The sequence below is a fragment of the Anopheles gambiae genome, chromosome 2 (assembly GCF_943734735.2).
Source record: "Anopheles gambiae chromosome 2, idAnoGambNW_F1_1, whole genome shotgun sequence".
In the NCBI taxonomy this organism is placed as follows: domain Eukaryota; kingdom Metazoa; phylum Arthropoda; class Insecta; order Diptera; family Culicidae; genus Anopheles; species Anopheles gambiae.
The window spans coordinates 44,661,939-44,682,869 of NC_064601.1; the positions used below are offsets into that span (position 1 = coordinate 44,661,939).

The 20,931-nt window shown below is 42.0% G+C and overlaps 1 protein-coding gene across 50 annotated transcripts in view; it reads right to left on the reverse strand.

The window, feature by feature from the left end:
* Positions 1 to 1,111: 1,111 nt before the first annotated feature.
* The window catches only part of LOC1269481 (C-terminal-binding protein), a 46,409-nt gene continuing 26,589 nt past the window's right edge, over positions 1,112 to 20,931 (reverse strand). For 7 of the 50 annotated variants that reach the window (XM_061651277.1, XM_061651282.1, XM_061651281.1 and 4 more), the window contains 7 exons: positions 11,103 to 11,821; positions 10,698 to 11,003; positions 10,345 to 10,605; positions 10,107 to 10,238; positions 8,913 to 9,120; positions 7,851 to 7,997; positions 3,817 to 6,590 (listed from right to left, as the gene is read on the reverse strand). In XM_061651277.1, coding sequence (XP_061507261.1) covers positions 6,583 to 6,590; positions 7,851 to 7,997; positions 8,913 to 9,120; positions 10,107 to 10,238; positions 10,345 to 10,605; positions 10,698 to 11,003; positions 11,103 to 11,285 — 1,245 coding nt within the window. In that variant the 5' untranslated portion in view covers positions 11,286 to 11,821 and the 3' untranslated portion in view covers positions 3,817 to 6,582. Of the gene's footprint in view, positions 3,091 to 3,816; positions 6,591 to 7,850; positions 8,039 to 8,912; positions 9,121 to 10,097; positions 10,239 to 10,344; positions 10,606 to 10,697; positions 11,004 to 11,102; positions 12,036 to 20,931 lie in introns of those variants that run through there. The other 43 variants (XM_061651256.1, XM_061651264.1, XM_061651261.1 and 40 more) reach the window with 15 other exon arrangements.

The window sequence follows — 20,931 nt, forward strand, 5'->3', positions numbered from 1 at the left end:
AAAAACAATACCAGGCACAATAAAAGTCGACGGGGAATATTTTCCTTGTTCGGATGACAATAAACACAGCAAAAATAAAGCATAAAAGAATAGGCCCAAAAGATAAGCAAGTGCACTAGTAACACACACTGCTGCGGTGCATTCAAAATGCCTTTTTGGATTGGATTTTTTTTTGTGTGTGTGCATTGAGCGCCGGAAGTTATTGTTGCGGATGTTTTCTATCTTACGCGACAGTTAAAACGAAGTGTTGTCGAATACACACCCTGCTGAAAAATGCAGATTGAGTTTTAATTTTACTGGTTGAAATAAACAAGAACAACAGATAGTAACAAAGTGACATGATAGTGGAACGATAGTGCGTTAAATGACATGGTTAATAGTGGTATCGAGTAAGCAAAAAACAAAAAAGGGAAAGAAAAGAAAGAGAGAGAGAGAGAGAGAGAGAGAGAAGAGAGAGAGAAGAGAAAGAGAGAGAGAGAAGAATAAAGTAACATGTGCCATATAAAAAGTAATAAAACTAACAAAGAAAATTCATAAGTAATAAAGGGAAAGAAAGCTAGCAAACAAATAAAACATAAGATAAGAAAAGTTAATCATACAGCGCGGATAGCTTAGAAAAGAAATGATAAAACAGTAATCTTATTATAAGCAATGATATGTGGTGGCTGCAAATGGAACCAATTTAGTAATGAATGCATGTAAAACATAAGACAAAAAGCGGAAACATGCCCTTGACCAGGATTATTATCAAATATTAATCAATAGCCTCCCGTTTTCTCCTTATGTAATCTTCCTTCACATATGGCTTAATAACTCTTTCGAAGAAATCAACCAAAAACTCATACAGGGGGCTCCGTACACAAGAGAGGGAAAGGGAAACAGAAATGAAAGCAACAAAATAAAGGTAAAAAAGTTTTGTCCCAGTTTAAATATCCGTCTTTACATATTTAATAAATGCCGACTTATGAAAGAAACAGAGGAATACATAAGACAGTATAACATGTAGATAAACCGATCCCCCCCCCCCCCCCCACTCCCCCATGAACCCTTCTTTCTCAACTAGTGCTTCCCAAGAGTGTTGTTATACGTAATAAAAATAAAAACATAATCGTTTTACTTTTTTTTCTATTTATTTCAAGTTATTTCACATCGCTTTTGCGTCCACTTGTTCCTTAGGTTCCTTAAATTTTGTATTTATGTCCTCGTTTTTTATCGCTTTTACTTCTGTTGTTTGTGAATGTTTGTATTTTCTTCTCTTTTTCCTTCTTAAGATTCCTCATGTGTCACTTGTAGAACAATTTGCAATTTGTATTTTAGAATTTATGCTCGCCGGTCTGCACATTTCTAACAGGCAAACGTTTTTACTGCCTTCCTCGCACCCTACTCTCTCTCTCTCTCTTGGCAGGAGGGATGGGGGGGGGGGGCTCTATCCTCCTACTCCCCATTTGTAATTCATAATCTCTCCCTTTGTTTTCGAGTCTTTCCTCCTGTAGTTGCTAGCTTTTCTTTTGCATATAATGTCCTTTTCCCTTTTCTTTCTCATTTCTTCGACGTCATTTTGCCCGCCTAGAAGCCACACACTATTGTTGACTTTTAATGCTGCAGCTGCTGCTGTTGCTGTTGTTGTTGTTGTTGCTGTTTTGTTCTGTTTAATTTTTGTTTTTGTTTGCAATTGAGATTGCTTGTTTGTAATTCCTGGTTTTTTTGTTATATCTTTCATTAATCGAATCATGTAGTTCCCGCTAACAGTTTTGCAGCCATTTCTGAAGGGAGGAAAGTTGAAGAAAGTTTCACATTATACCAGTTGTTGGATCTATCGTTGCTTCTTATGATACTCTTCTTCTGCAGATACAGTTCGAGTATGATTGTTTTCGGTGAGAACTTTTGTTTTATAATGTAAGTGTGTTGCATGTTTTGTACGTGTGGGTGGGTTTGTGTTGTTTGTTGTATGAAAATGTGTATAAAGTGTCCGACGGGTAGGATAAAATAGCAGAGAATAACAGAAGAAGATGTAAAAGAAAAGGTAGTATATATTAGCATGCATAATTGTTTGATGTGTTGCCCGTTTGTTGCAAGTAGTTATGTTTTGTTGTCGCTTTTATAGGCTGTTTGTGTTTGTTTAGTATTTCGCAACCCCCGGTCCATGTGAATTCCGGTGCAACTCCCATCCGGACCACTCTCGGTAGCATGGATTGACTATACGGTAACGCGATCCAAGAAAGTCTAGTAAATGTCCATAGAGGCTTATCTAATCGCGTAATCGTCTTATAGCAAATAAATCAAGATTGTTAAAAGTGAAGTCTACATCGTCAGTGAAGATGGCAAATTAGACACATCTTCCTCGTTCAAGAGCCGAACAAAAAACAATGAAAATGCCAGGGGAATCTCACAAAAGTAATCCTCGTACTACTCATTTTTCAAACAATAGATAACTAAACGCAAGAAGAGTATCAAAGCTTTACATACATTTTACAAACAATAATCCTCGCGTTGTTAAGATGCTTTCTTTAAAAATCTCCATCCAATTGTGACGAAAAAAAGGTCCTAAGATCAAGATAACATTTCTTCTGGAGCTGATAGGACGTTATACATGCGTCTAATCTATCAAAGCGATCGGTTTAATCTTGCTTACAGTAAACTCCTCCTAATCTGCAACCTTTCCAATTATCAATTATCAATCAATTAACCAAATATATCGAATTTAAATAAAAATTTTGACAGTCCCTTTGTTTTCAATCTATTTTTGTCCCTCAAAATTTGAAAACCTCTAAAATCTGAAATCTTTTATCGGTAAGATGGATTCACAATTACTTTTAATATTTCCTCTGCAAATTATTCTTCATCTTCTTTCCTATTTTCTATCTCTTTTCATCTTAAAACAAACCCGAATAGTTGTTGTTGTTTCTGTTTTGCCATGGTTCCTTCGATTCGAGAGAACTTCGAATAATACGCCTGCTCTTCTATCCGGCTTAAAACTGTCCAACGTCCATTTTTACGAACAACACATGTGCATGATTTTGGCTGGTCATGAAGATGTGTGTGTCCTCTGTTGTAAGCTTTACTCCTCAGTAGTACGCTGTGGCAATATGGCTTCGAAACGTTGAGAAAACAGATACATACATTGAAAGATCAGATACGTTTGTGTAAAACGGAGTTGTAGAAGGATAGAGGTATGGCACGAATGCGGGCGCAAATGGTAGCAGAGTAGTGTTTGTTTCAGAGAATGTTTCCCATAATAACAATGCATTTTGAGAAGAAAATAATAAGGAAAATTGTCGAAAGTTTTCACATCAACCATTACTTGTGTCTGTATGTATTATTTGTGCATGTGTATGTACGTGCGAGTGTTTGTGTGTATGTGTACGTGTGTTCGTGTGTAGGGAAGATGGGAATAAATCGAATCTGTAACGTTTTAAGTTATGCTATATAAACCAACCAATTAGTAATTAGTGCTCGTATGGGTAAACGTGTACAAGGCAAAAAAATATGCAGCTCAAGAAGGTATCACGGCAATAGTCGTTTCCCAATGACAGCATACCACTGCACCACCGTTGCATCATAATCCGTTCCTCAATATGTGGTCCAGCATTCCTTCCATCCAACCCGATGATGATCATGATGATGTTAAGAGATGCCTTCTGTTATTGTTCATCATCCTCCCCACAGCTCGATCGTAAGGAGAGCAAGCAGGATAAGAGTCCGATGCGCAACCATCTCTATATTCACAGGTATCACCGCATCTTCTGTTTCTCTCGCTTTCCCGAGATTTTACTTTCCCTTTCTCGTTCCCGTAAACAGAAAGAAAAGTCCACCAGATTTCACACATAGCACGTGTTCGTCAAGAATTACTTTTATTGTTTTTTTTTTGTTTTTTGACAAATGAAGCCGCTGTGTATTATTCTGATCCGAAAAACTTATTGAAAATTAAAAACAATTTAAAAAGAAGCATATTGTTTGTGTGTGTGTGTGTGTTTTTTCTGCAACTATCTTGCTGTTTATGTGTACAGGTTTTGGTGTGTTCGCCTTTTCCTGTTGTTTCCTAACGCTTCTGATGCTGCTGCTTATTGTATCTGTGGGTTTAATACACAAATCACCCGATTGCTATGGTTTTGTTTGTTTTCTTTATTACCTCACTGCTTCTAAACACTAACTTGCTCCCTCCCACACACCTTCGCAAGGGAAAGGACAAACAGAAAAACACGTTTAGTTTTGTTCTAAGGCCAGACGTACGTAAACAAAGAGTTTCTACTAAATAATAGTGTCTGTGCAGAAGTAGTGTGCGAGTGTTACGGTCAGGTTTCATCCACGCGTACGGACACAACACACTTTATCATTCATAATGGAATTTAGCGGCACTCGATTATTGCAAACGTGGAACCAAAAATTAAACATTTTTTGCACCCCTTTTGCTTCTCCTACGCCAGAAACGCATATGCAAGAAAGGGAAACATAGAAGGAAAACGTTGCTGGGCATAACACCACATCACATTCTGTCCTCTTTCTTCATGCCACAAACATGTTTGTGTTTGTGTGTTTTCTCCTGTTGTTAACAATTACGAATGATCTTGGAAGGGACATTTGTTACAGCTTTGTCCGATAGTTTGCTTGCATGATTTATCTACCTTTTCACGATCAAGACGACGACACAATAAGGACGAGGCTCTATCGATCGCGATAGTCACTTGCATGCGCATACAACAATTAGACATGTTTCGCAGCTTCTCTCACATGATCATCCTTCTATTCGTTTCATACAAAGCTTATCATTTCAACCTGTTTCACACTACGGCGCGCACCTCACTCATTTACAATCATTCTAACTTATTTGTTTGTATATCAGACGTGTCGCTCTCTTCTTTAACTCATTGATCTTCGAGTAAGGGTGGAGGGCGCACTGATGCTTTTAACCGCTAGAGAATAGTTGTTGGTGCTTTTGCCGTCTATTGTTGTTAGACCAATGCGTGTATGTGTGTTAAACATATGAATGTGATTAACTAAGCATTCTCCTTCGTGCTTCTATCTGCTCCATTCAAGTATGTAACAACAAGGGACAGTTTATTACATCATTATTGAAGGGCAAAGCAAAAACTCGTCGTAATTATTTTAACCCTCATGTTGTTTTTAATGCTTTGCTGCAACGCCAATCTGTCAGCTGGTTTTGCAATGCATTTGCACTCTTGTGTTTTTTCTTCCTCTTCCTCTGTTCCTGTGATCTCATTTATGCTCTTCTTGCCTTATCGCGCCTCTTGCACTGATGTGCATTTACAGTGTTACAGCAAATGTTGCATCTCCTCTTTTATAATTATTATCAATTATTATTATCAATTACACATTAATTCTCGCTTTTCCCATAATTCATACCTTACCTACCTCCGAATGTGTATATGCACATGTTTAAGTGTGTTTGGTGTGAGTGTTTTGTTTTACTTTTAACTGTGTATTTATGTGACTGTATGTATGGATGCTCGTGTTGTGTATTGGCTCTTGGGGTTTGTGATTAAGGAGGGGAGGGATGTTTAGGGACTGTGTTATGCTTTCTTCCTTCTTCGTGGAAAGGAAAGGGTGTTGCTATACGGGCCCTATTAGTGCTGATGTTTGTGTTGGTTTGTATGAAAGTCTGCAGGCTAGTTAGTAGTTTGTTTAATAGCATGTTCCTTCTTTTCTACTCTTAATTTATTCAAATTTTTCGTACACATTGTATTTCACCTTTCACATTTTCTTTTTTTGTCAAGGACAAAAAAGCACATTAAACAATAAAAAAATAAAATCCTTCCTTACATACCATAACTAGTGCTTGCTTTTTTCCTTATTTTCAACGTTTTCATTTAGTACTTTATATCTCAACCGCTTGCTTTATTTATAAGAATTATACTTCACATTTTGTTTTGTCAAATAAAAGAAAGTAAATTAATACACCTTCGCATGCGCCCACACACACACACACACACCCGACTATTTTTCAATTTATGATCCTTTTTTAACTTGCTGCATGATGTTGTATCTGTTGTTTCGTGTTCCTTTGTTTGTTTGCGTATCTTCTGTGTGTATTTTTATTGTATTTTATTGGATTGAAGTTTGCACTCTACCCTATTTATCCTTCTCTGCTTTGCATTAGGTTCTGTCGGTCTAAGAATTCATTATATATATATATATATATTTATGTTTTATAATTCTTATGCGTTTTTCTACAGCTGATTACAAAGGGGGTAGTCGTCACGTGTTTCCTCTTCTACTCTGCATTTGTTTTACATATATAATCTGCCATATTTTGGGGACTTCTAGTACTGGATAGTCGTGACATTGCGGAGTGCCAGAGTTTTGTTGTTGTTGTTTTTGTTTGTGTACGCCTATTTCTGTCCTTCTATTTCTCTTGCCTCTTGGTGGTATGTAACTGTGTACAACATGGGGTTTTAGGGTAAATTTCTTTTTTCTTTTCTTTTACGTTTTGCTTCTTGTTGTTACAATTGTAAAGATAGTAGCAGCGTACATATGTATATTTAATATTATTTTCATTATGATAAAAACTAATGTACTTCTGATGGTTCCGGCTTAACCGAATGATGATTACTTGGATCTGGGGCACTAAGAGGCTGTTGGTTTTGTGCGTATTGTTTGGTTTAGTTTTAGTTTTTTTTGTGTAATTCGACGCGTACAGGTGGTGGTAGAGTAGGTAGTAGATCAAATCGCAGCGAAAAATTGGATGCGGATGCGGAAAAAAGAGGATAAATGGATAGAGAACGTACCGATTAGTAAGAGTTAGGTGTATGTAAACACAAAAAGAGATTTAAAAACAACAACCGACAGTCCATTTTCGTTCACCAGCACACACGGAGTAGGAACCCGCATGGATGAATTTTGTTCACAAAGGGGGCAAAGTTTAATCAACTGATAATCGTGTGAACAAGAGTATTGCAAAACATTAGATTCAGGGGGTTAAGAGTTAAGGATAATGAAGACGAGGACAAGGAAGACATAAATACTTCACAGCATACTAAATACGAGCAATAGGTGGACACCAATAGGGACGAATGTAGAGAAAATGCATCTGTTCGTTCTAGCGTATCATATCACAGCAACTAGTCCTAATTATTTTGAGTATAACACTACGCATATGGAAATCAACATCATTTGTAAAAAAAGTGCTACTCGAACTATTTCAAATGAAACTACACGCCATGAGGGCTTATGGCATTTCCCTAGTACTATTTGAAGCACATGTGTAAGAGATAGCCGGTAATTTAAAACAATGAAGCATCACATGAAATCAATGTCAACTGTTTGTAATACCACAATAAATAGTAACTAGAAAACTGAACAGCTCATCGATCAGTCCGCCCAGTAAGAATCACGATTATTGTTGATTGAATTAATTAATAAAAAAAGTTTGTTATAAAATAACAATCTCCAATTTACACACAAACAGACACATATAAATGAACTATTAAAAATAAATTGAAGATACTATCGGGATAAGAGAAACAATATCATTGCGAGTGCGTAAGGAAGTTAAGCGATTAACCCCTTGAACATGGTAACGGCAAGCGAGTGCAGAGTCAATAATGTGAATGATACATTCATCGAGCCTATCCAAATTGATAAGGAAATGAAACTTATACTCTTGTGCTCGCATAATTTACGACCATTATTAAGGTCTGCTCCGTATGTCGTATTAATCAACAAGTTCAGTTGTTTGATTATGCATCATTTTAGCTCAGCTAGGATAGCATGATTGACAGAGAGAGTGATGAGGGAAGTTGAAGGTAATGGTTTCAGGCGGTCGTGGTGGTGGTGTCGATATTGGACAGCAGTTGCAGTAGTAGTTTCGGAAATGGGAGGAGGTGGTATAATACCTTGTGGTGGTGGCGCTGTAACAGCGGAAACAGGCGGTATTACGGCAACGGGCGGAGGCGGGGGACCGCCGCCGCTGGGTGGCGCATGCGATCCTGCACTGTGTGGTGCCTCGAGCGGTGTTGTACTATGGGCTTGCTGTAATCCACCTGAATAATAGCCGCCATTTATACCAGCTATAAGTTTTTTTCTTGATTTGTAAATTATTATTTCACTTTTCTGCGTATATGGGGTTTTGTTTTTTTTTTAATTTAAATTAAATAGATAGATTTTGTTTTCAATAATGTACTGTCTTTTTGTTTTTAGTAAACATAGCTAAAGTTAAAGTTTGATTCGTTTAGAAACTAAAAGCATGACAATGAACAACATATCACTACGATAGTTTTTCTTATCGTTTTGTTAATCATCGTTTTACTGTGGTGGGATTGGCATTTGAGGAAACAGTTTAGGTTGTTGTTGTGGTGGTTGTGGTCGTGGTTGGTTGGTTGGTGAAAGTGGTATTTATCGAGAAGAATCGAATTGGAAGTATGAGAATGCTAAATCATTTTTCTGTTGCATGGTTTTTTTTTTCAATTTGTTTTAGTTGAAACATTCAAAGAAAGATACGCGCGCGCAGCAGAAAACACACACTACGACTTGTTTCACAATTCAGTTGAAACATTTTCAGTCATAGTTTGCTCAATTGTAAAAAGAAGATGAGGCAACACAAGAGGGTGTGTTAAGTATATAAGCAACTTTAAAGTGCGTATGTTTGTGTGGTTGTGTGTATAGATGTGATTGTGTCGGACTGTGGGGAAGGCTATGACTGTGATCGATAATTGTGATCGATTCCGGGATAAATAATACTCCAGAAAAATGTGTCCCTGTATGTGTGAGTATGTGTGTGTATGTGTATGTGTGTGTGTCTGTATGTATGGGTGAGTGATCCTGATATTATATCATCGGCAATAGAGTATGAGAGATAGTGTGAGTTCGTATTGTGTATCGGAGTAAAGACAGCGTAACGACAACGACAACAAACAGAAAACAACAAACAACAAATCGGACAACCTGTGACTACTAACCTTCTGAGTATCCGCCGGCACCACCGCCCGTCGAGGAACGCAGGAAGTACTCCTTGTTCACACAGTTCCGGAGACACTCCGGTATATTGCCAATGATTGCCCGTCGGATTTCGCTCGCCGCCATCTCGCGCAGTTCCGTCGTGGCCGCTTCGCTGTAGAAGGCAGCGTGTGGCGTACAGAGCAGGTTAGGGGCATCTTTCAGGGCACCCTGCCATTGTTTAAGTTCCGCGTTGATCATATTTCATATTTGTAACAGACAATCGATCGTTCGAATGGTGACCGTTTCGTGTGCATTACGTGTATAAAAAGAGAGAAAAAATCAACAAAAACGTTAGAAACAATTTTTAAGTTTTCTAATGAATTCTCTACCCTCGCGATACGCGAATGAGAAGAAATCATTAGTGGTTTTGTGGTTCGCTACCATGCTAATCCTTTCCATGCTTGGTTACCTCTAACGATGCATGTTTGAGTGGAGTTATGTTATACCAGGAACTAAAAACATTCATGTGGCTCACCATTAGGCGTTGCTGGTATGACATGTACCAAGTATCTGGCGTAAGTAACCATCGCATCAAAAGGATTTGTTTTGAGGTGTTAGTATGCAAATGAGAAATGATGCCCTAGCCGGAATTATTGTTAGTAAAGCGCGTTTGTGTATTGTATGTTGATGTTTTTGGTTTTTAAATTAAATTTCGACAATTTTAAATATTCGTATGATCATATTAAGCCGTGTAACTCGATAGCCGTAAGGTTAGTAGCTTTGCTTAAACTCTCAAACTCTCAAATTAACATTTTAATTCCTTAAAAGATATGAAGAAAGTTTATCTACGATCCTAATATGCGATACAAATTTTTAACGAATTTGAAGGTGGAAGACTGAATGATATTTTCAATTCTGGATATTTGTGATTCATATTATTAGTTCTAAGCCACTGAATGTTAAATGAGTGTATATAGTAGAGGTAACTGAGAATCGCACATCTCCAATGATCTCCTAACTATCAATAATAACAACGTAATGGACTGATTGTCCTTGCAAATAGAGTTGCCCCTTTCGTAATCTGGTATGAGAATGAGGGTAATATGCAATGAATGAAGCGAAATGCATGAATCGACTAACAAAAACAATAGCATCAACACAAACGGTGTATAGAGAAAAAAGATAGTATAAGTAGTAGAATAAACCTGAAATACATTGTATGGCTCATTCTCATGAACGTCTAGTGCTGCCGCCCGGATGCGACCCTGCTTCAGTGCGACGGCAAGCGCCTCGTCATCCACCAGGCCACCGCGTGCCGTATTTACCAGGAATGCACCGGGTCTCATCTAAAAGATAAGAATAGGTATTATTAAGGAAAGAATAACAACAACAACAAAACCCCCAACGTGCCAACGTGCGTTTCTAGGCGATTCTCTTCACCGTAGACTGTACCTGTTTAATCGTAAACTCATTGATAAGATGATGATTATGCTCGTTTAATGTACAGTGCAACGAGACGCAATCGGAGTGGAACAGCAGTTCCTGCAGGGTGTAGACGCGGTTGAGTCCGAGCGATTTCTCGATACCATCGGGCAGGTACGGATCGTAGAAGCTCACATTGAAGCCGAATACTTTTGCTCGCAGCGCAACCGCACTGCCAATGCGTCCCAGTCCGACCAACCCAAGTGTGTCACCGCGTATTCTGGCACATCCCTGAAATCGAACGGACGAACGAAACGATTATCGCAAGTGTTCGCAATGTTTGCCGATGCACCCAACTTCACCGCCAAAACAAAAACACCTACCTGCGCTGCATCTCGCACCTGTTCCGGGCCAGTAAATTTCTTGCCTTCTCGCACCATGTTCGCCAACCAGTAGGTCCGCCGGTACAGGTTCAGGATCAAGCACATGGTCGTGTCGGCAACCTCCTCGACGCCATAGCCGGGCACATTGCAGACGGCGATACCGAGCTCGCCGGCCGCCTTCACGTCAATGTTATCGACTCCGCTTCCAATCCGGACGATTATCCGGAGGGCTTTGAACTTTTCCAGATCCTCCTTCGTCAGAATGATTGTGTGCCACATCAGTGCGCCTACGGCTTCGTTTAATACCTGATAGGATGGGACAAAGAAAACAGCAAGTTAATCGACTGCACACCAAAACGATGGTTAAGGCGCGGATAGCGCGCCAGCACACGATTTTCGGCTTACTTTTTCATGAATCTCTGATGTGCTCTGTGCATCGCAGAATGCAACCGTGGCCACATCCTTCAGTATGGGCATCTCGATCGAACAGTCGCGCCCATCGAGAAGAGCGACCAGCGGGCGCGATTGCATCGGTCCGTTCGAAATTGGCCCGCGGACGTCACCCAGACGTGATCGTTTCGGCATCATTGTTGTTCCAACCAACGCTCTTCCCGGCCAAACGTTCGGCTCGGTTTGTGCGTCTGTTTTTCACTTCCGTGTTCCGAGCTCGCCAAGAATCGCCGATCAACGTCCGGCTCCTGCTCCTTCCTTCTGTCCCGATCAGTTCAGCCGCACGCAGCACACACGCTCACGCCAACACAGGAACTAATTCCTGTGTAATTTTATTGTTCCAACACCCTCACACACTAGGCGCGCGTTGCTGTTTAAGATTCCGCACAGCACTCAACACACAAACCAAGACTTGCAAATTTCTGGCAGTTCTTGATGTGAAGCTCCAAGTAGCTGGAAATTAGTATACGCCACAGCGCGCACGTGGTTTTCACACTCTCACACTACTTCTCTTCACACTGTTTTCCCGCACTCACACAGACACACATGCACAGTTTATTTTATATGTTGCTGTTTTACCTTTCTACCGATCATACAGTAGTAGCCCACGCAAGTTCTTGAGCACACTTTGGACGAATATTGAAATAAAACACCATATACATTTGCTGATTTAACTGTTTAAAAAAAAGGATAGAACGAATTTTAATTATTATTCCCGTTCCTCTTTAACAGTAGTAAGTAATAGAACTTGAAAACAAAAAAACAATCATCCAACGAAAGCCCACAAATAACTTAATTCCAAACATTTCATAATAAACAAAGTGTCTTTTTATGCAGCATTAACGATTGTCGCGCAGTAATGACGGAATGATGACGAGAAATTATAACCTGCAATGAAAGATAAAAAAGATAACTATTATTAGTAACGGTGTCTGATGTAACGATCTCAACAGAGACAGGGAGAGCGCGAAGGAACAAAAAAAAGCCAACTTAATCACTAACTTTTCTCATTTTCCCATTGCCCCAGACTCTCTAAGAAAGGCGAGGGGAAAAGTTGTTGCAGAAAAGTAGAATGCCATCATCACATCGAACAGAAAAGTTTGTTTTCCTCTCCGTTTGCACGTCTAGAGTTTGCGTTTCTTGCCAAGTTTTCCCTCAACACAGCGGATGTAACTTTGTCTATCTTCAATCTTTCGCATTTCTTGTCATACAATTAGGACACTTTAGCGTACATTTCTTCACTCGAATTCACCACCCGCCCCCGCCCAACCCGCATACCACCCCTCTGTCTTCAACACAAATCAAACAATTTTCAAACAAAAAGGTCACAACTCTTCTTTGACGCCACCCTTCAGCATATTTTCTTCGCCATGTCTAGGGCGCAGCGTGGCGAAACTTTCCTCTTCCCACGCTAATGTGTGTGGCAAGAAGTTTCGATGAGTTACACCCGAGCCGGGCGAAAAAGGCCGGGTGAGAAAGAGATAACATTGCCACCCCGCCCGTACCCAACACAAATAAGTCCTAAGTCACAAGGTTAACACAGGAAAAAAGCCTCCAAAGTTTTATGAAACCAACGTGCACTACAGTAGCGACTTCAAGCGGCCGAAACAACACACACACACAACAATCAACAGGGAAAGGGGCAGGAAACTTCACAGTTCCCGGTTGGTGATCGAAAGCACAAGTTGGTACAGAGTGCAATCGAAGGCGAACACAGGGCGAGAAGTGTGTAGTGAGAGTCCCCGGGAATTGCGGGGCAGCACGACGCGGAGATTGTACAATAAAACGAAAAGTTTTAATTAAAATGTAATTAATTTACAAGCTCCCGGGTTCTTGGGCAACCGTTGTGCGGAGAGCCAGTGTACAAACACAAAAAGGAGACCCAGCAGTAGGTGGCAAGGGAAGTGCCGAGCCGCAGAAGCCACGTTTTAAGGCAAAATACCTCACCGACAAGATGGTTGCAACGAACACAGCACAAGGCGGCATCCGCGGGACGGAAGAAGAGCGGCAGCAGCAGCAAAATGATGCTTCGTGTCCTTGCTAGATCCGTTTGCCCGCCATGTTCCGCCTGCTTTCGCATGAGTCGCTGGTTGGAGGCATACCAGCCAGGAAAAACCATCGGCACGTGGAGAAATAAAACGAAAGGTACGAGGAGGACGTGTGTGTGATGAGAGGAGCAACTGCACGGATGTGGGAGAAGTTTGTTTCCATAGTTAATAAAATTGAAAAACAAGAAACAAACGATGTTGTGCAGAGATTTTGCGCTGCTCCCGAAAGTTCGATCAAGCGAGTTATTCGGTCAAGTGGAAAAGTTTTGCAAAAACGAAAACAAATGAAATCCGTGAGAGGGGGATGGCGACTGGGGATGGAACGTTCTCTCGCCAAACTAAGTTTCATATTAATTAATTTCGCTTTTCATGTTACGAAAACGTAAAAAGGAAGAATAAAAATGGGAAAGATAATAATGCCGTGGGTGGTATTTTTGTGTGTATTAATTAGGAAAATTAAAACAACAACATCCTCGACAGAAAGATAATTTAAGGCACACAACGACCACTCGTGGAATAAGTATATTTTTCAGCATCTTTAAAGCTGGGACAGCAGCGTGTACTGAATCCTCTGTACAAAGTGAGAAAATACTTTCCAACGTAAAAGCTACGACGCATATAATACACATTAAAGATATTAAACTTCATAACAACAACCCCTTCCCACCTATACGCCCCTCCGCCTTTACGGAAGGAAACAATCTCATACTAAAAACTGCTGCTCTCGCCTTAATCTCCGCGCTGTAACAGAACGACCGAAAGAAGTTAAAACTTAAAGCTGAAACTTGCTCCACACTTCCAGTGGTATTAATGGTACCAATGGGGTGAGGGGGGTTCATGGAAGTGGGTAGGATAAGAGTTTTGCAAAAAGTGTTACCAGGAACTAGAAAAAAAAACCATAGACGATATGCGCCACTGCTTATAACAACGACACACACACAGAGAGAATGGAAAACCATTTTGCAACCATTATCCTTGCCGTTGCGCTAAAGAGCGAAAGCGGGACAATGAGAGTGTATATGCTTAGTCGGTTAGCTCTTTCTAGATCTCTTTCCTTGTTTCTTCCAACTGATTCATTCAACTTTTGCGAACGAGCAGAACGAACAGCTTTAAACTGAGGTTTTCCGACATTTTCCCCCAGGGGCGCCGCCAACAGGAGCGTTGGCCAGTTTAAAGAAGTTTCGAACGAAATGTCATCGTTTTCAGCGCCACATCCACTGTTTAAGCTAGCAAAGTGGTAGCGAAAGAAAGCAAGAGAAGAAAAACTGTACTTCTTTCCCAATTTCAATTCAATATTTTCTCCGGCATCTTTTTTTATCGTTAGTGTGGCTTCTCATCTAAGCGCTTGTCTTCTTGTTATCACAAACTTACCACCATTCAATAAATATTCTTAAATGTTTGTAGAACCGTTATGGCACATAACTAATTAATCAAATGATGAAAAAAGATCAGTGAATTAATAAATAAACAATTTTAATAATAATAAACGTCCTTCAATATATAAGAAGTAAGCTTGAAATACATTTGCTATCTCATATTGTGTAGATGAACTATTTAATATATTTGGCATATATTAGTTAAATATTTACCAAATAAAGTTTGTTAAAATAACAGTAAGATTTGTGCAATATTTATCGACCTAGTCAACTTGTCTGCAGGATATTATTACATTCCGCATCAACGAAGCCTTTGTAATAGGTTCACGAGAAACAACGTGTTTTTCACGCCAAGAGTCCTGCTGTAACGCAACGCACAGCACAGCGCAGCAGCAGCTTCGTGGCGAGGATTTTTTAAAGTCCGTCAGGCGGAAGAGTTTACCGGCATATTCCAATAAACCCGGCCCCAGTTGGCGTCACCCGGCCTAGCAAGGGAAGTAGGAAGCCCACAGCGTATCGCGTCGCACTCTTTCCACAGTGGAAACAGTGTTGCCATCCCAAGGTTGCTGCTGCTTTCAGTTGCTTTGCCGCCCCGTTTGAAGCGTGCGCCGTTTTGACTTCGATGGAAATTTCCATGTGTTTTTCATCCTTCACCACACACACACACCTCTATCTTTCTCTTTTTCTTGTTACTACAAGCAGCATAAAAGCGTGAACGGGACGGAACGTTTGCCATTGCTGCAGAGGCGCCATCCTATACAAGCAGCACACAAAACATATATCGCACAACCTGCAAGCCGGCAGTTTCGCTCAACGGTATAATGCTTCATTCTTTGGCGTTCGACAAACGCCCGCAACATATTGAGGGGACAAACAGTTTTCCTCCAGTGCAACAAACGGAGTGGAGAGGCGCGACGATGAAAAGTCAACGATGACTTTGCTAGAACTTTTCGTCTCTGCGTACTCGCCTCCACGCCCCAGAGACCACACACACCAGCAGCAGTGGGAGTGGGGGAGGGAGGTAAAAGTCCGCATACACACAGCAACAAAAAGACACATAGACACACACACACACATATACATTTCTAGCTTTCACTAATACTTTCACATCCACAAGCCGGGCGAAAAGTTAGAGGAAAAGTAACTTTTCGGCAACGGCTTCAATTGACCTCCGGGAGGGAAAGAGAAAGAATGCGAGAGAGTGCAGGAGAAAAAGAGAACGGCGGGAACTTTTCCACCGACCGACTAACATCCCTTTCATCTCGCCCTCGCACTCTGGCGCCAGCAGTGGAGCATGGAGCGCGGCAAACACGACAGCAGCAGCAGCAGCTCGAATAGCAGAAGTTGTCGGCAAACTTAGTTCCCGAACCGGGGACAGAAGTTTTGGTAGCAAAGTTTGATGGGAAATTGTGCACGCAACCTCTCCCGCCTCTTTCCATTCCCGTCCACAATCGTTCTACGAGCGATCTACGGGAGGAAAAGTTCCGTGGATAGGGTTTTTGGAACTTTCTTCTCACAGGCAAATTCCGGTGTTGCAGTTGTTGTGCTGCTGCTGTGTGTGTTGTGGTGGGTTGGGAGCGTTTGTTGTGATCCTTTTTTGCCGGGACCAAATACTTCCGCAGCCCTATCGTTCTCTCCCTCCACTTTGCAAATGGGATAACTCTTTCGCTTGCTCTCCATTGGCGTTAATCGGTACCCTATGCCTTGTAGAAAACATTGCCTCTTCCTTCTTGCCTCTTACCCTAATAAATTTACTCATCTTTAGTATAGACACACACACACATACTCTTTGGAAATTGTTTCAACCTACTGCAGTCGCGGATGCTTCAGCGCAATAGATAACAAGACAGTACGCGAGAGTGGGACAAAACGAGTGCCAAATAATTCGCGGGCGAGATAGGGTGGGAGGGGGGAGTTTGTAAAGAACTTCCGTCAACTAACTTTCCGTTGAGCCGCCGCGGTAATTGAGAAAGGTTCTTCTTCCCCCCGCCCAACACAGGGCAGCAGCACGCGCTCCAACACCATCACCAACGTCCCTTCCTTCCTTTCCTTCCGTCCCTTACTCTTTAATCAAAACCATAACCTGGAAACCCGGCAAAAACTCCAAAAGTTTGGTGAGAAAAGTTTAAGTCCGGAGAAAACTTTTCATCGTGCGGCACCACACAAACACACGCACACCCTCCTAACCGGCACCACCACGCCACGCCGGCAGCTGAACAACTTTGAAGAAAAACTTTGTCTGCTGTGCCTTCAAAAACTGGGATGGTGGGGTCGCGGTGGGCGCCAACGCTTGGTGAAGAGGCATCATCGATCGCGATGTTGTTTTTCTTATTTAATGTTGAAATCTTTGCAAACGGCAATAGTAGGTCTCTTAAAGATGAAGATGATGGAGCCAGCGCGGCACAAAGTCTTTAGCGACAACCATTTCTTTTTTATGACTTTTTCTGCCGCTCTTTCTCTCTCTCTGTCTCTCGCATTGGGCTTCTTTTTCATTGCTATCGTCGTTCCCCTAGACCGGCCACGAATTGTAGGTGAGATAGTAACTGATCCAAAAGACTGTGAGAGGTGAGATAGTAACTGATCCAAATCCCACACAAACAACGGAGGGACCGGCGACTACATTCGGTGGCTGCGCATGAGAGGAATGGGTAATGATATTAGCAAACGACAAAAGGAATCATTTTTGTTCAATTGTATATACATATTAACGGTGCCAAAAGACTAGCGTCACCGATATCGCTGTGATCGTCCGCCAGAAACCGAATGGCAAGGGCCCGGGGGGGGGGGGGGGTGTAGTTTCAGCTTGGCGATGGGTAGGGCGATGGGGTGGCGACAGCTTCCCTTTCCCCGCTCCGCAGATGCTTTTCTTCTTTCGCCCGCTTTATGCTATGCTGCACATGCGCAGCCGCTTCCGGAATGTTCTCGTTTCCCTCTGTCTCATCCATGTCCATCCCCCACCCGGTCGGGCGGCGTGCGTTCCACCAGTATTCATTTGCCGCCAGTATCACCGCCACCGCCCGCCTCACCAGAGCCCATTGGGCCGGGGCACGATTGGAATCCATTATCCGGTTGCCACCTTCGAAGGACAACCAACACACCTTCCACCCGCCACAACTCCTCTCCCGGCGCAAAAGTGGGAACGGAAGAGCCAACAACAAAATAAGTCTACACTGTAACGTGGAAGACCGACAGGAAAGGGGGAGGGGGGTGTACGCGATACACAAGCGCTCTTATACCTTATGTGCACTCCCAACCCCCTCACCCTCCTATACAATGTCAGCCATACCGACGGGGAAACAGACACAGCCGGCAACATCACTGGATGGTGGGGTTTGGGTAGTACACGGTTTTAGTGGATAAATTTATGAATTTCTTCTCCCACTTCCTCTGCCAAACCACCCGCCCCCTTGCTCTTTTGGGGGGAGGGGTGTAGTGAAAGTCCCCTTGGTTCTGGGCGCGAGAAATTTGAGAACGCTCGTGTCGAAATTGGAGAGAAAAGAGCGAAAGCGAGAGAGAGAAAAAGTGCTGTGTGTGTGAGTATTACAAGTAAATATTTATTGCTGTAAAAACCTCGCCTCTTTTAATGGCTTACCCTCCGCCGCGCCTCGCGCCTTGAATGCCGCTCCGTGGCGCTACCATTTCCCGTTACCACACACACACACACAGGCCCTCTTCCTCGCTTAAAAAAGTTAAAGAGTATTATTTTCCATGCGGGAAAAACTTTAACAGTTAATTTGCCTGTGTTTTTCTATGTTGTTGAGTTTTTTGCTCTCGTTTTTTTCAATCTTGGCAATGATGCCTTTCTATGCATTGCAACTCAAAGCATAATAATAAAAAGAAGAGGAAGAAGTAAGGGAAAATTTTTGAAGTCGTGGGTTCCTTGCCGCCAAGAGTTGTTTTAATAGAAGTTTACTCAATTCAATGTTTAAAGTGAGGGTGGGTGTGTGGAAGGGATTTTGCTTAATTACCAACGAGAGCAAAGTTTCTACTTTTTAAAGGCGCATTTATTTCAGTTTCTTTGTTAATCATAAGCCATTAGCATTTTGTAACGTTTTTTATGATATAGAATTACATTTTTTTTCTTTTCTTTCCATCATCATCTTAAGCCAACAGACACCGTGCGCCTCCATTCGAAGTTTTACAGACTTTTCATCCGCTGCACTGTTGTTCACATTCATCATTCCGTAATTGCCAAACGGCATCCGACCCTGGATGATTACTAAAAAGGCAAAACACTATACACTCTTTTATTTTTTCTTTTTTTTGTTATTGTTGTTGTGCTTTAATACCACAACAGCACATCCGAAACATCCATTGCCAAGAATTTAACACTTTCAGGATACCATTGTGCATCGAAGGAAGGAACCAATGGCAAGGCAAGCAGTTTGTGGAGTGCAACTGAGCAAGCGGAAGCACGACACGACGACACGCGCCGAACCATAATTGGGAGAGTTTTGGGAGGGGGAGGAAAAACTGTATCCAAAAAAGTTTGGTTGACAAACTTTAGACAGCGAGTAGCACGACGAGCAAATGGTACACACACAATGGAGGTAGAAAGGGAGAGATATGCCTGGTAGTGGGAAGGGGAAAACCGAGAGTCAAAGCCTTGCGTCGGGCGTCGAAAAAAGTTTTCCATGATTTTCCCAAAACTAGTTCGAACTGCTTCCTCACTGCCCACGCCAAACCTCCCAACGCGATACTTGTTCGTCGAAGGATGGGAAAAGTTTTACACACAGCCAAACTTTGATTCCTTCCAGAATTTGCTTTCGCACCTCAACCTCATTCGATTCGACCCTCTTCGCGTTCAAGCATCCTTCCCTTGCCGGTTTGCTACTTTGGTACTGTACTGGCAATAGCGTATGTCTGGCTCAGAGTCAGAAACGAAGTGAGTAGCAGAGTTTGAGCTAGGAGGAAAGAAAGCGCTCAAAACTGTGGTAGAATTGGAGCGATAGAAGAAAATGCTAACCGCTCAGCACACATTAGTAGCAAGTTTCGCCCGGGCAAAAGTTATGTAAGTCTACAACAACAACATCGGCCACACACTTTCACCCTTTTTGTCCAACACAGCCCCTCTTACACTCTCCACTTTCTTTCACTGTACGTATACTAGAACCATTGTGGTCGGAGTTGTCTCCGGTTGGCTGCTTCATGGTGCAGCAGCGGGAATTCCGGGAAAATATAGCTTCCACTCCCCCCCCACGCACGATTGGGACAAGTAACAGTTTCCTCCCTCTATTGTCTACTTGCACAGCAGCCAGCCATCGATTGAGCAGCTTTTTTTTCTTTTTCGGAAAAGTGTACGAGCAAAAGTTGTTGAGCAATTTCGCTCATCTTCCGCCCTTTCTCCCGTTGAAAGTGTTTTTCACTGCAAGCGACAAAAAAAATAGTTGAAAAAGCCGGAAAAAAGATGCTGCGCTGCAGTGTGTGGCGAGACAGGTCGTCCCTCCCCCTAACGGTGACAATGTTTTTTAACATGTCGGGGACGACGAGAAGAGGAGAAAGAAACACGAACACAAACTTTATGGTAATAGTGTTTGGCGGAGGAGCTGTGCACAAGGCGGCACAGGGCAGAAGAGCGCCACACACCGTGGGGTGGTGGTGTTTATGCTGGAAAGGTAAACGATAAACTCCTGGTGTCCCTGGGCCCAGTGCATCAGGGGGCGCGAGAGGAGTTGCGCCAACGCTGAGCGAAAAACTTTTGTTTTCTTTCCTTGTTCCCGGTGCGCCCAACCACCACCCTCGGAAGCAAGATTACGTGAATCGGATAGAAGGAAAGTTTGATGCATGGATGGATGTGTGCAGCGTTCCACACGGTGAGTGGAAAGGGAAACTTTCCTGACTTATCTCATTAAATGTGGCACGCTTTAAAGAAGGAGAAAACCCCCCAAACCTGGCCGCATTGCGCTGTAGAACAGGTGGGCAGCATCACGGGACGCGGCAGACCGGCAATAGAAGCATACTTTACATTGTACTTTTTGAGAAGAATGTTGTGCCGATTTTTCACGTTTATCTTTTTGCGTCAGACTTAAAAAATTATTTGCTACATATTTATAACGATTTTTTTAATTATTTTTAGGTGGTCACAAACGCTATCAGTGGACATTAACGGAACCGTAACGGTGCAATGTATGCTTGTAATATTTAACAGTAAATGCATTTTTTTTTCTTAAACTGAGCACACTCATTTACGGTGCGCAATCGTGCGCAGGATTCGGTTTCGTCAATTTGATCCCCGTAAAAAAAATGCATACAATACCTACCATCATACCATCATCATCAGCTGCTGCTTTACCATTTATAATAATCTCCTTATTTTTTGCGTCCATCCATCCATCCACATTGTACGCGGAAACGGTTTGC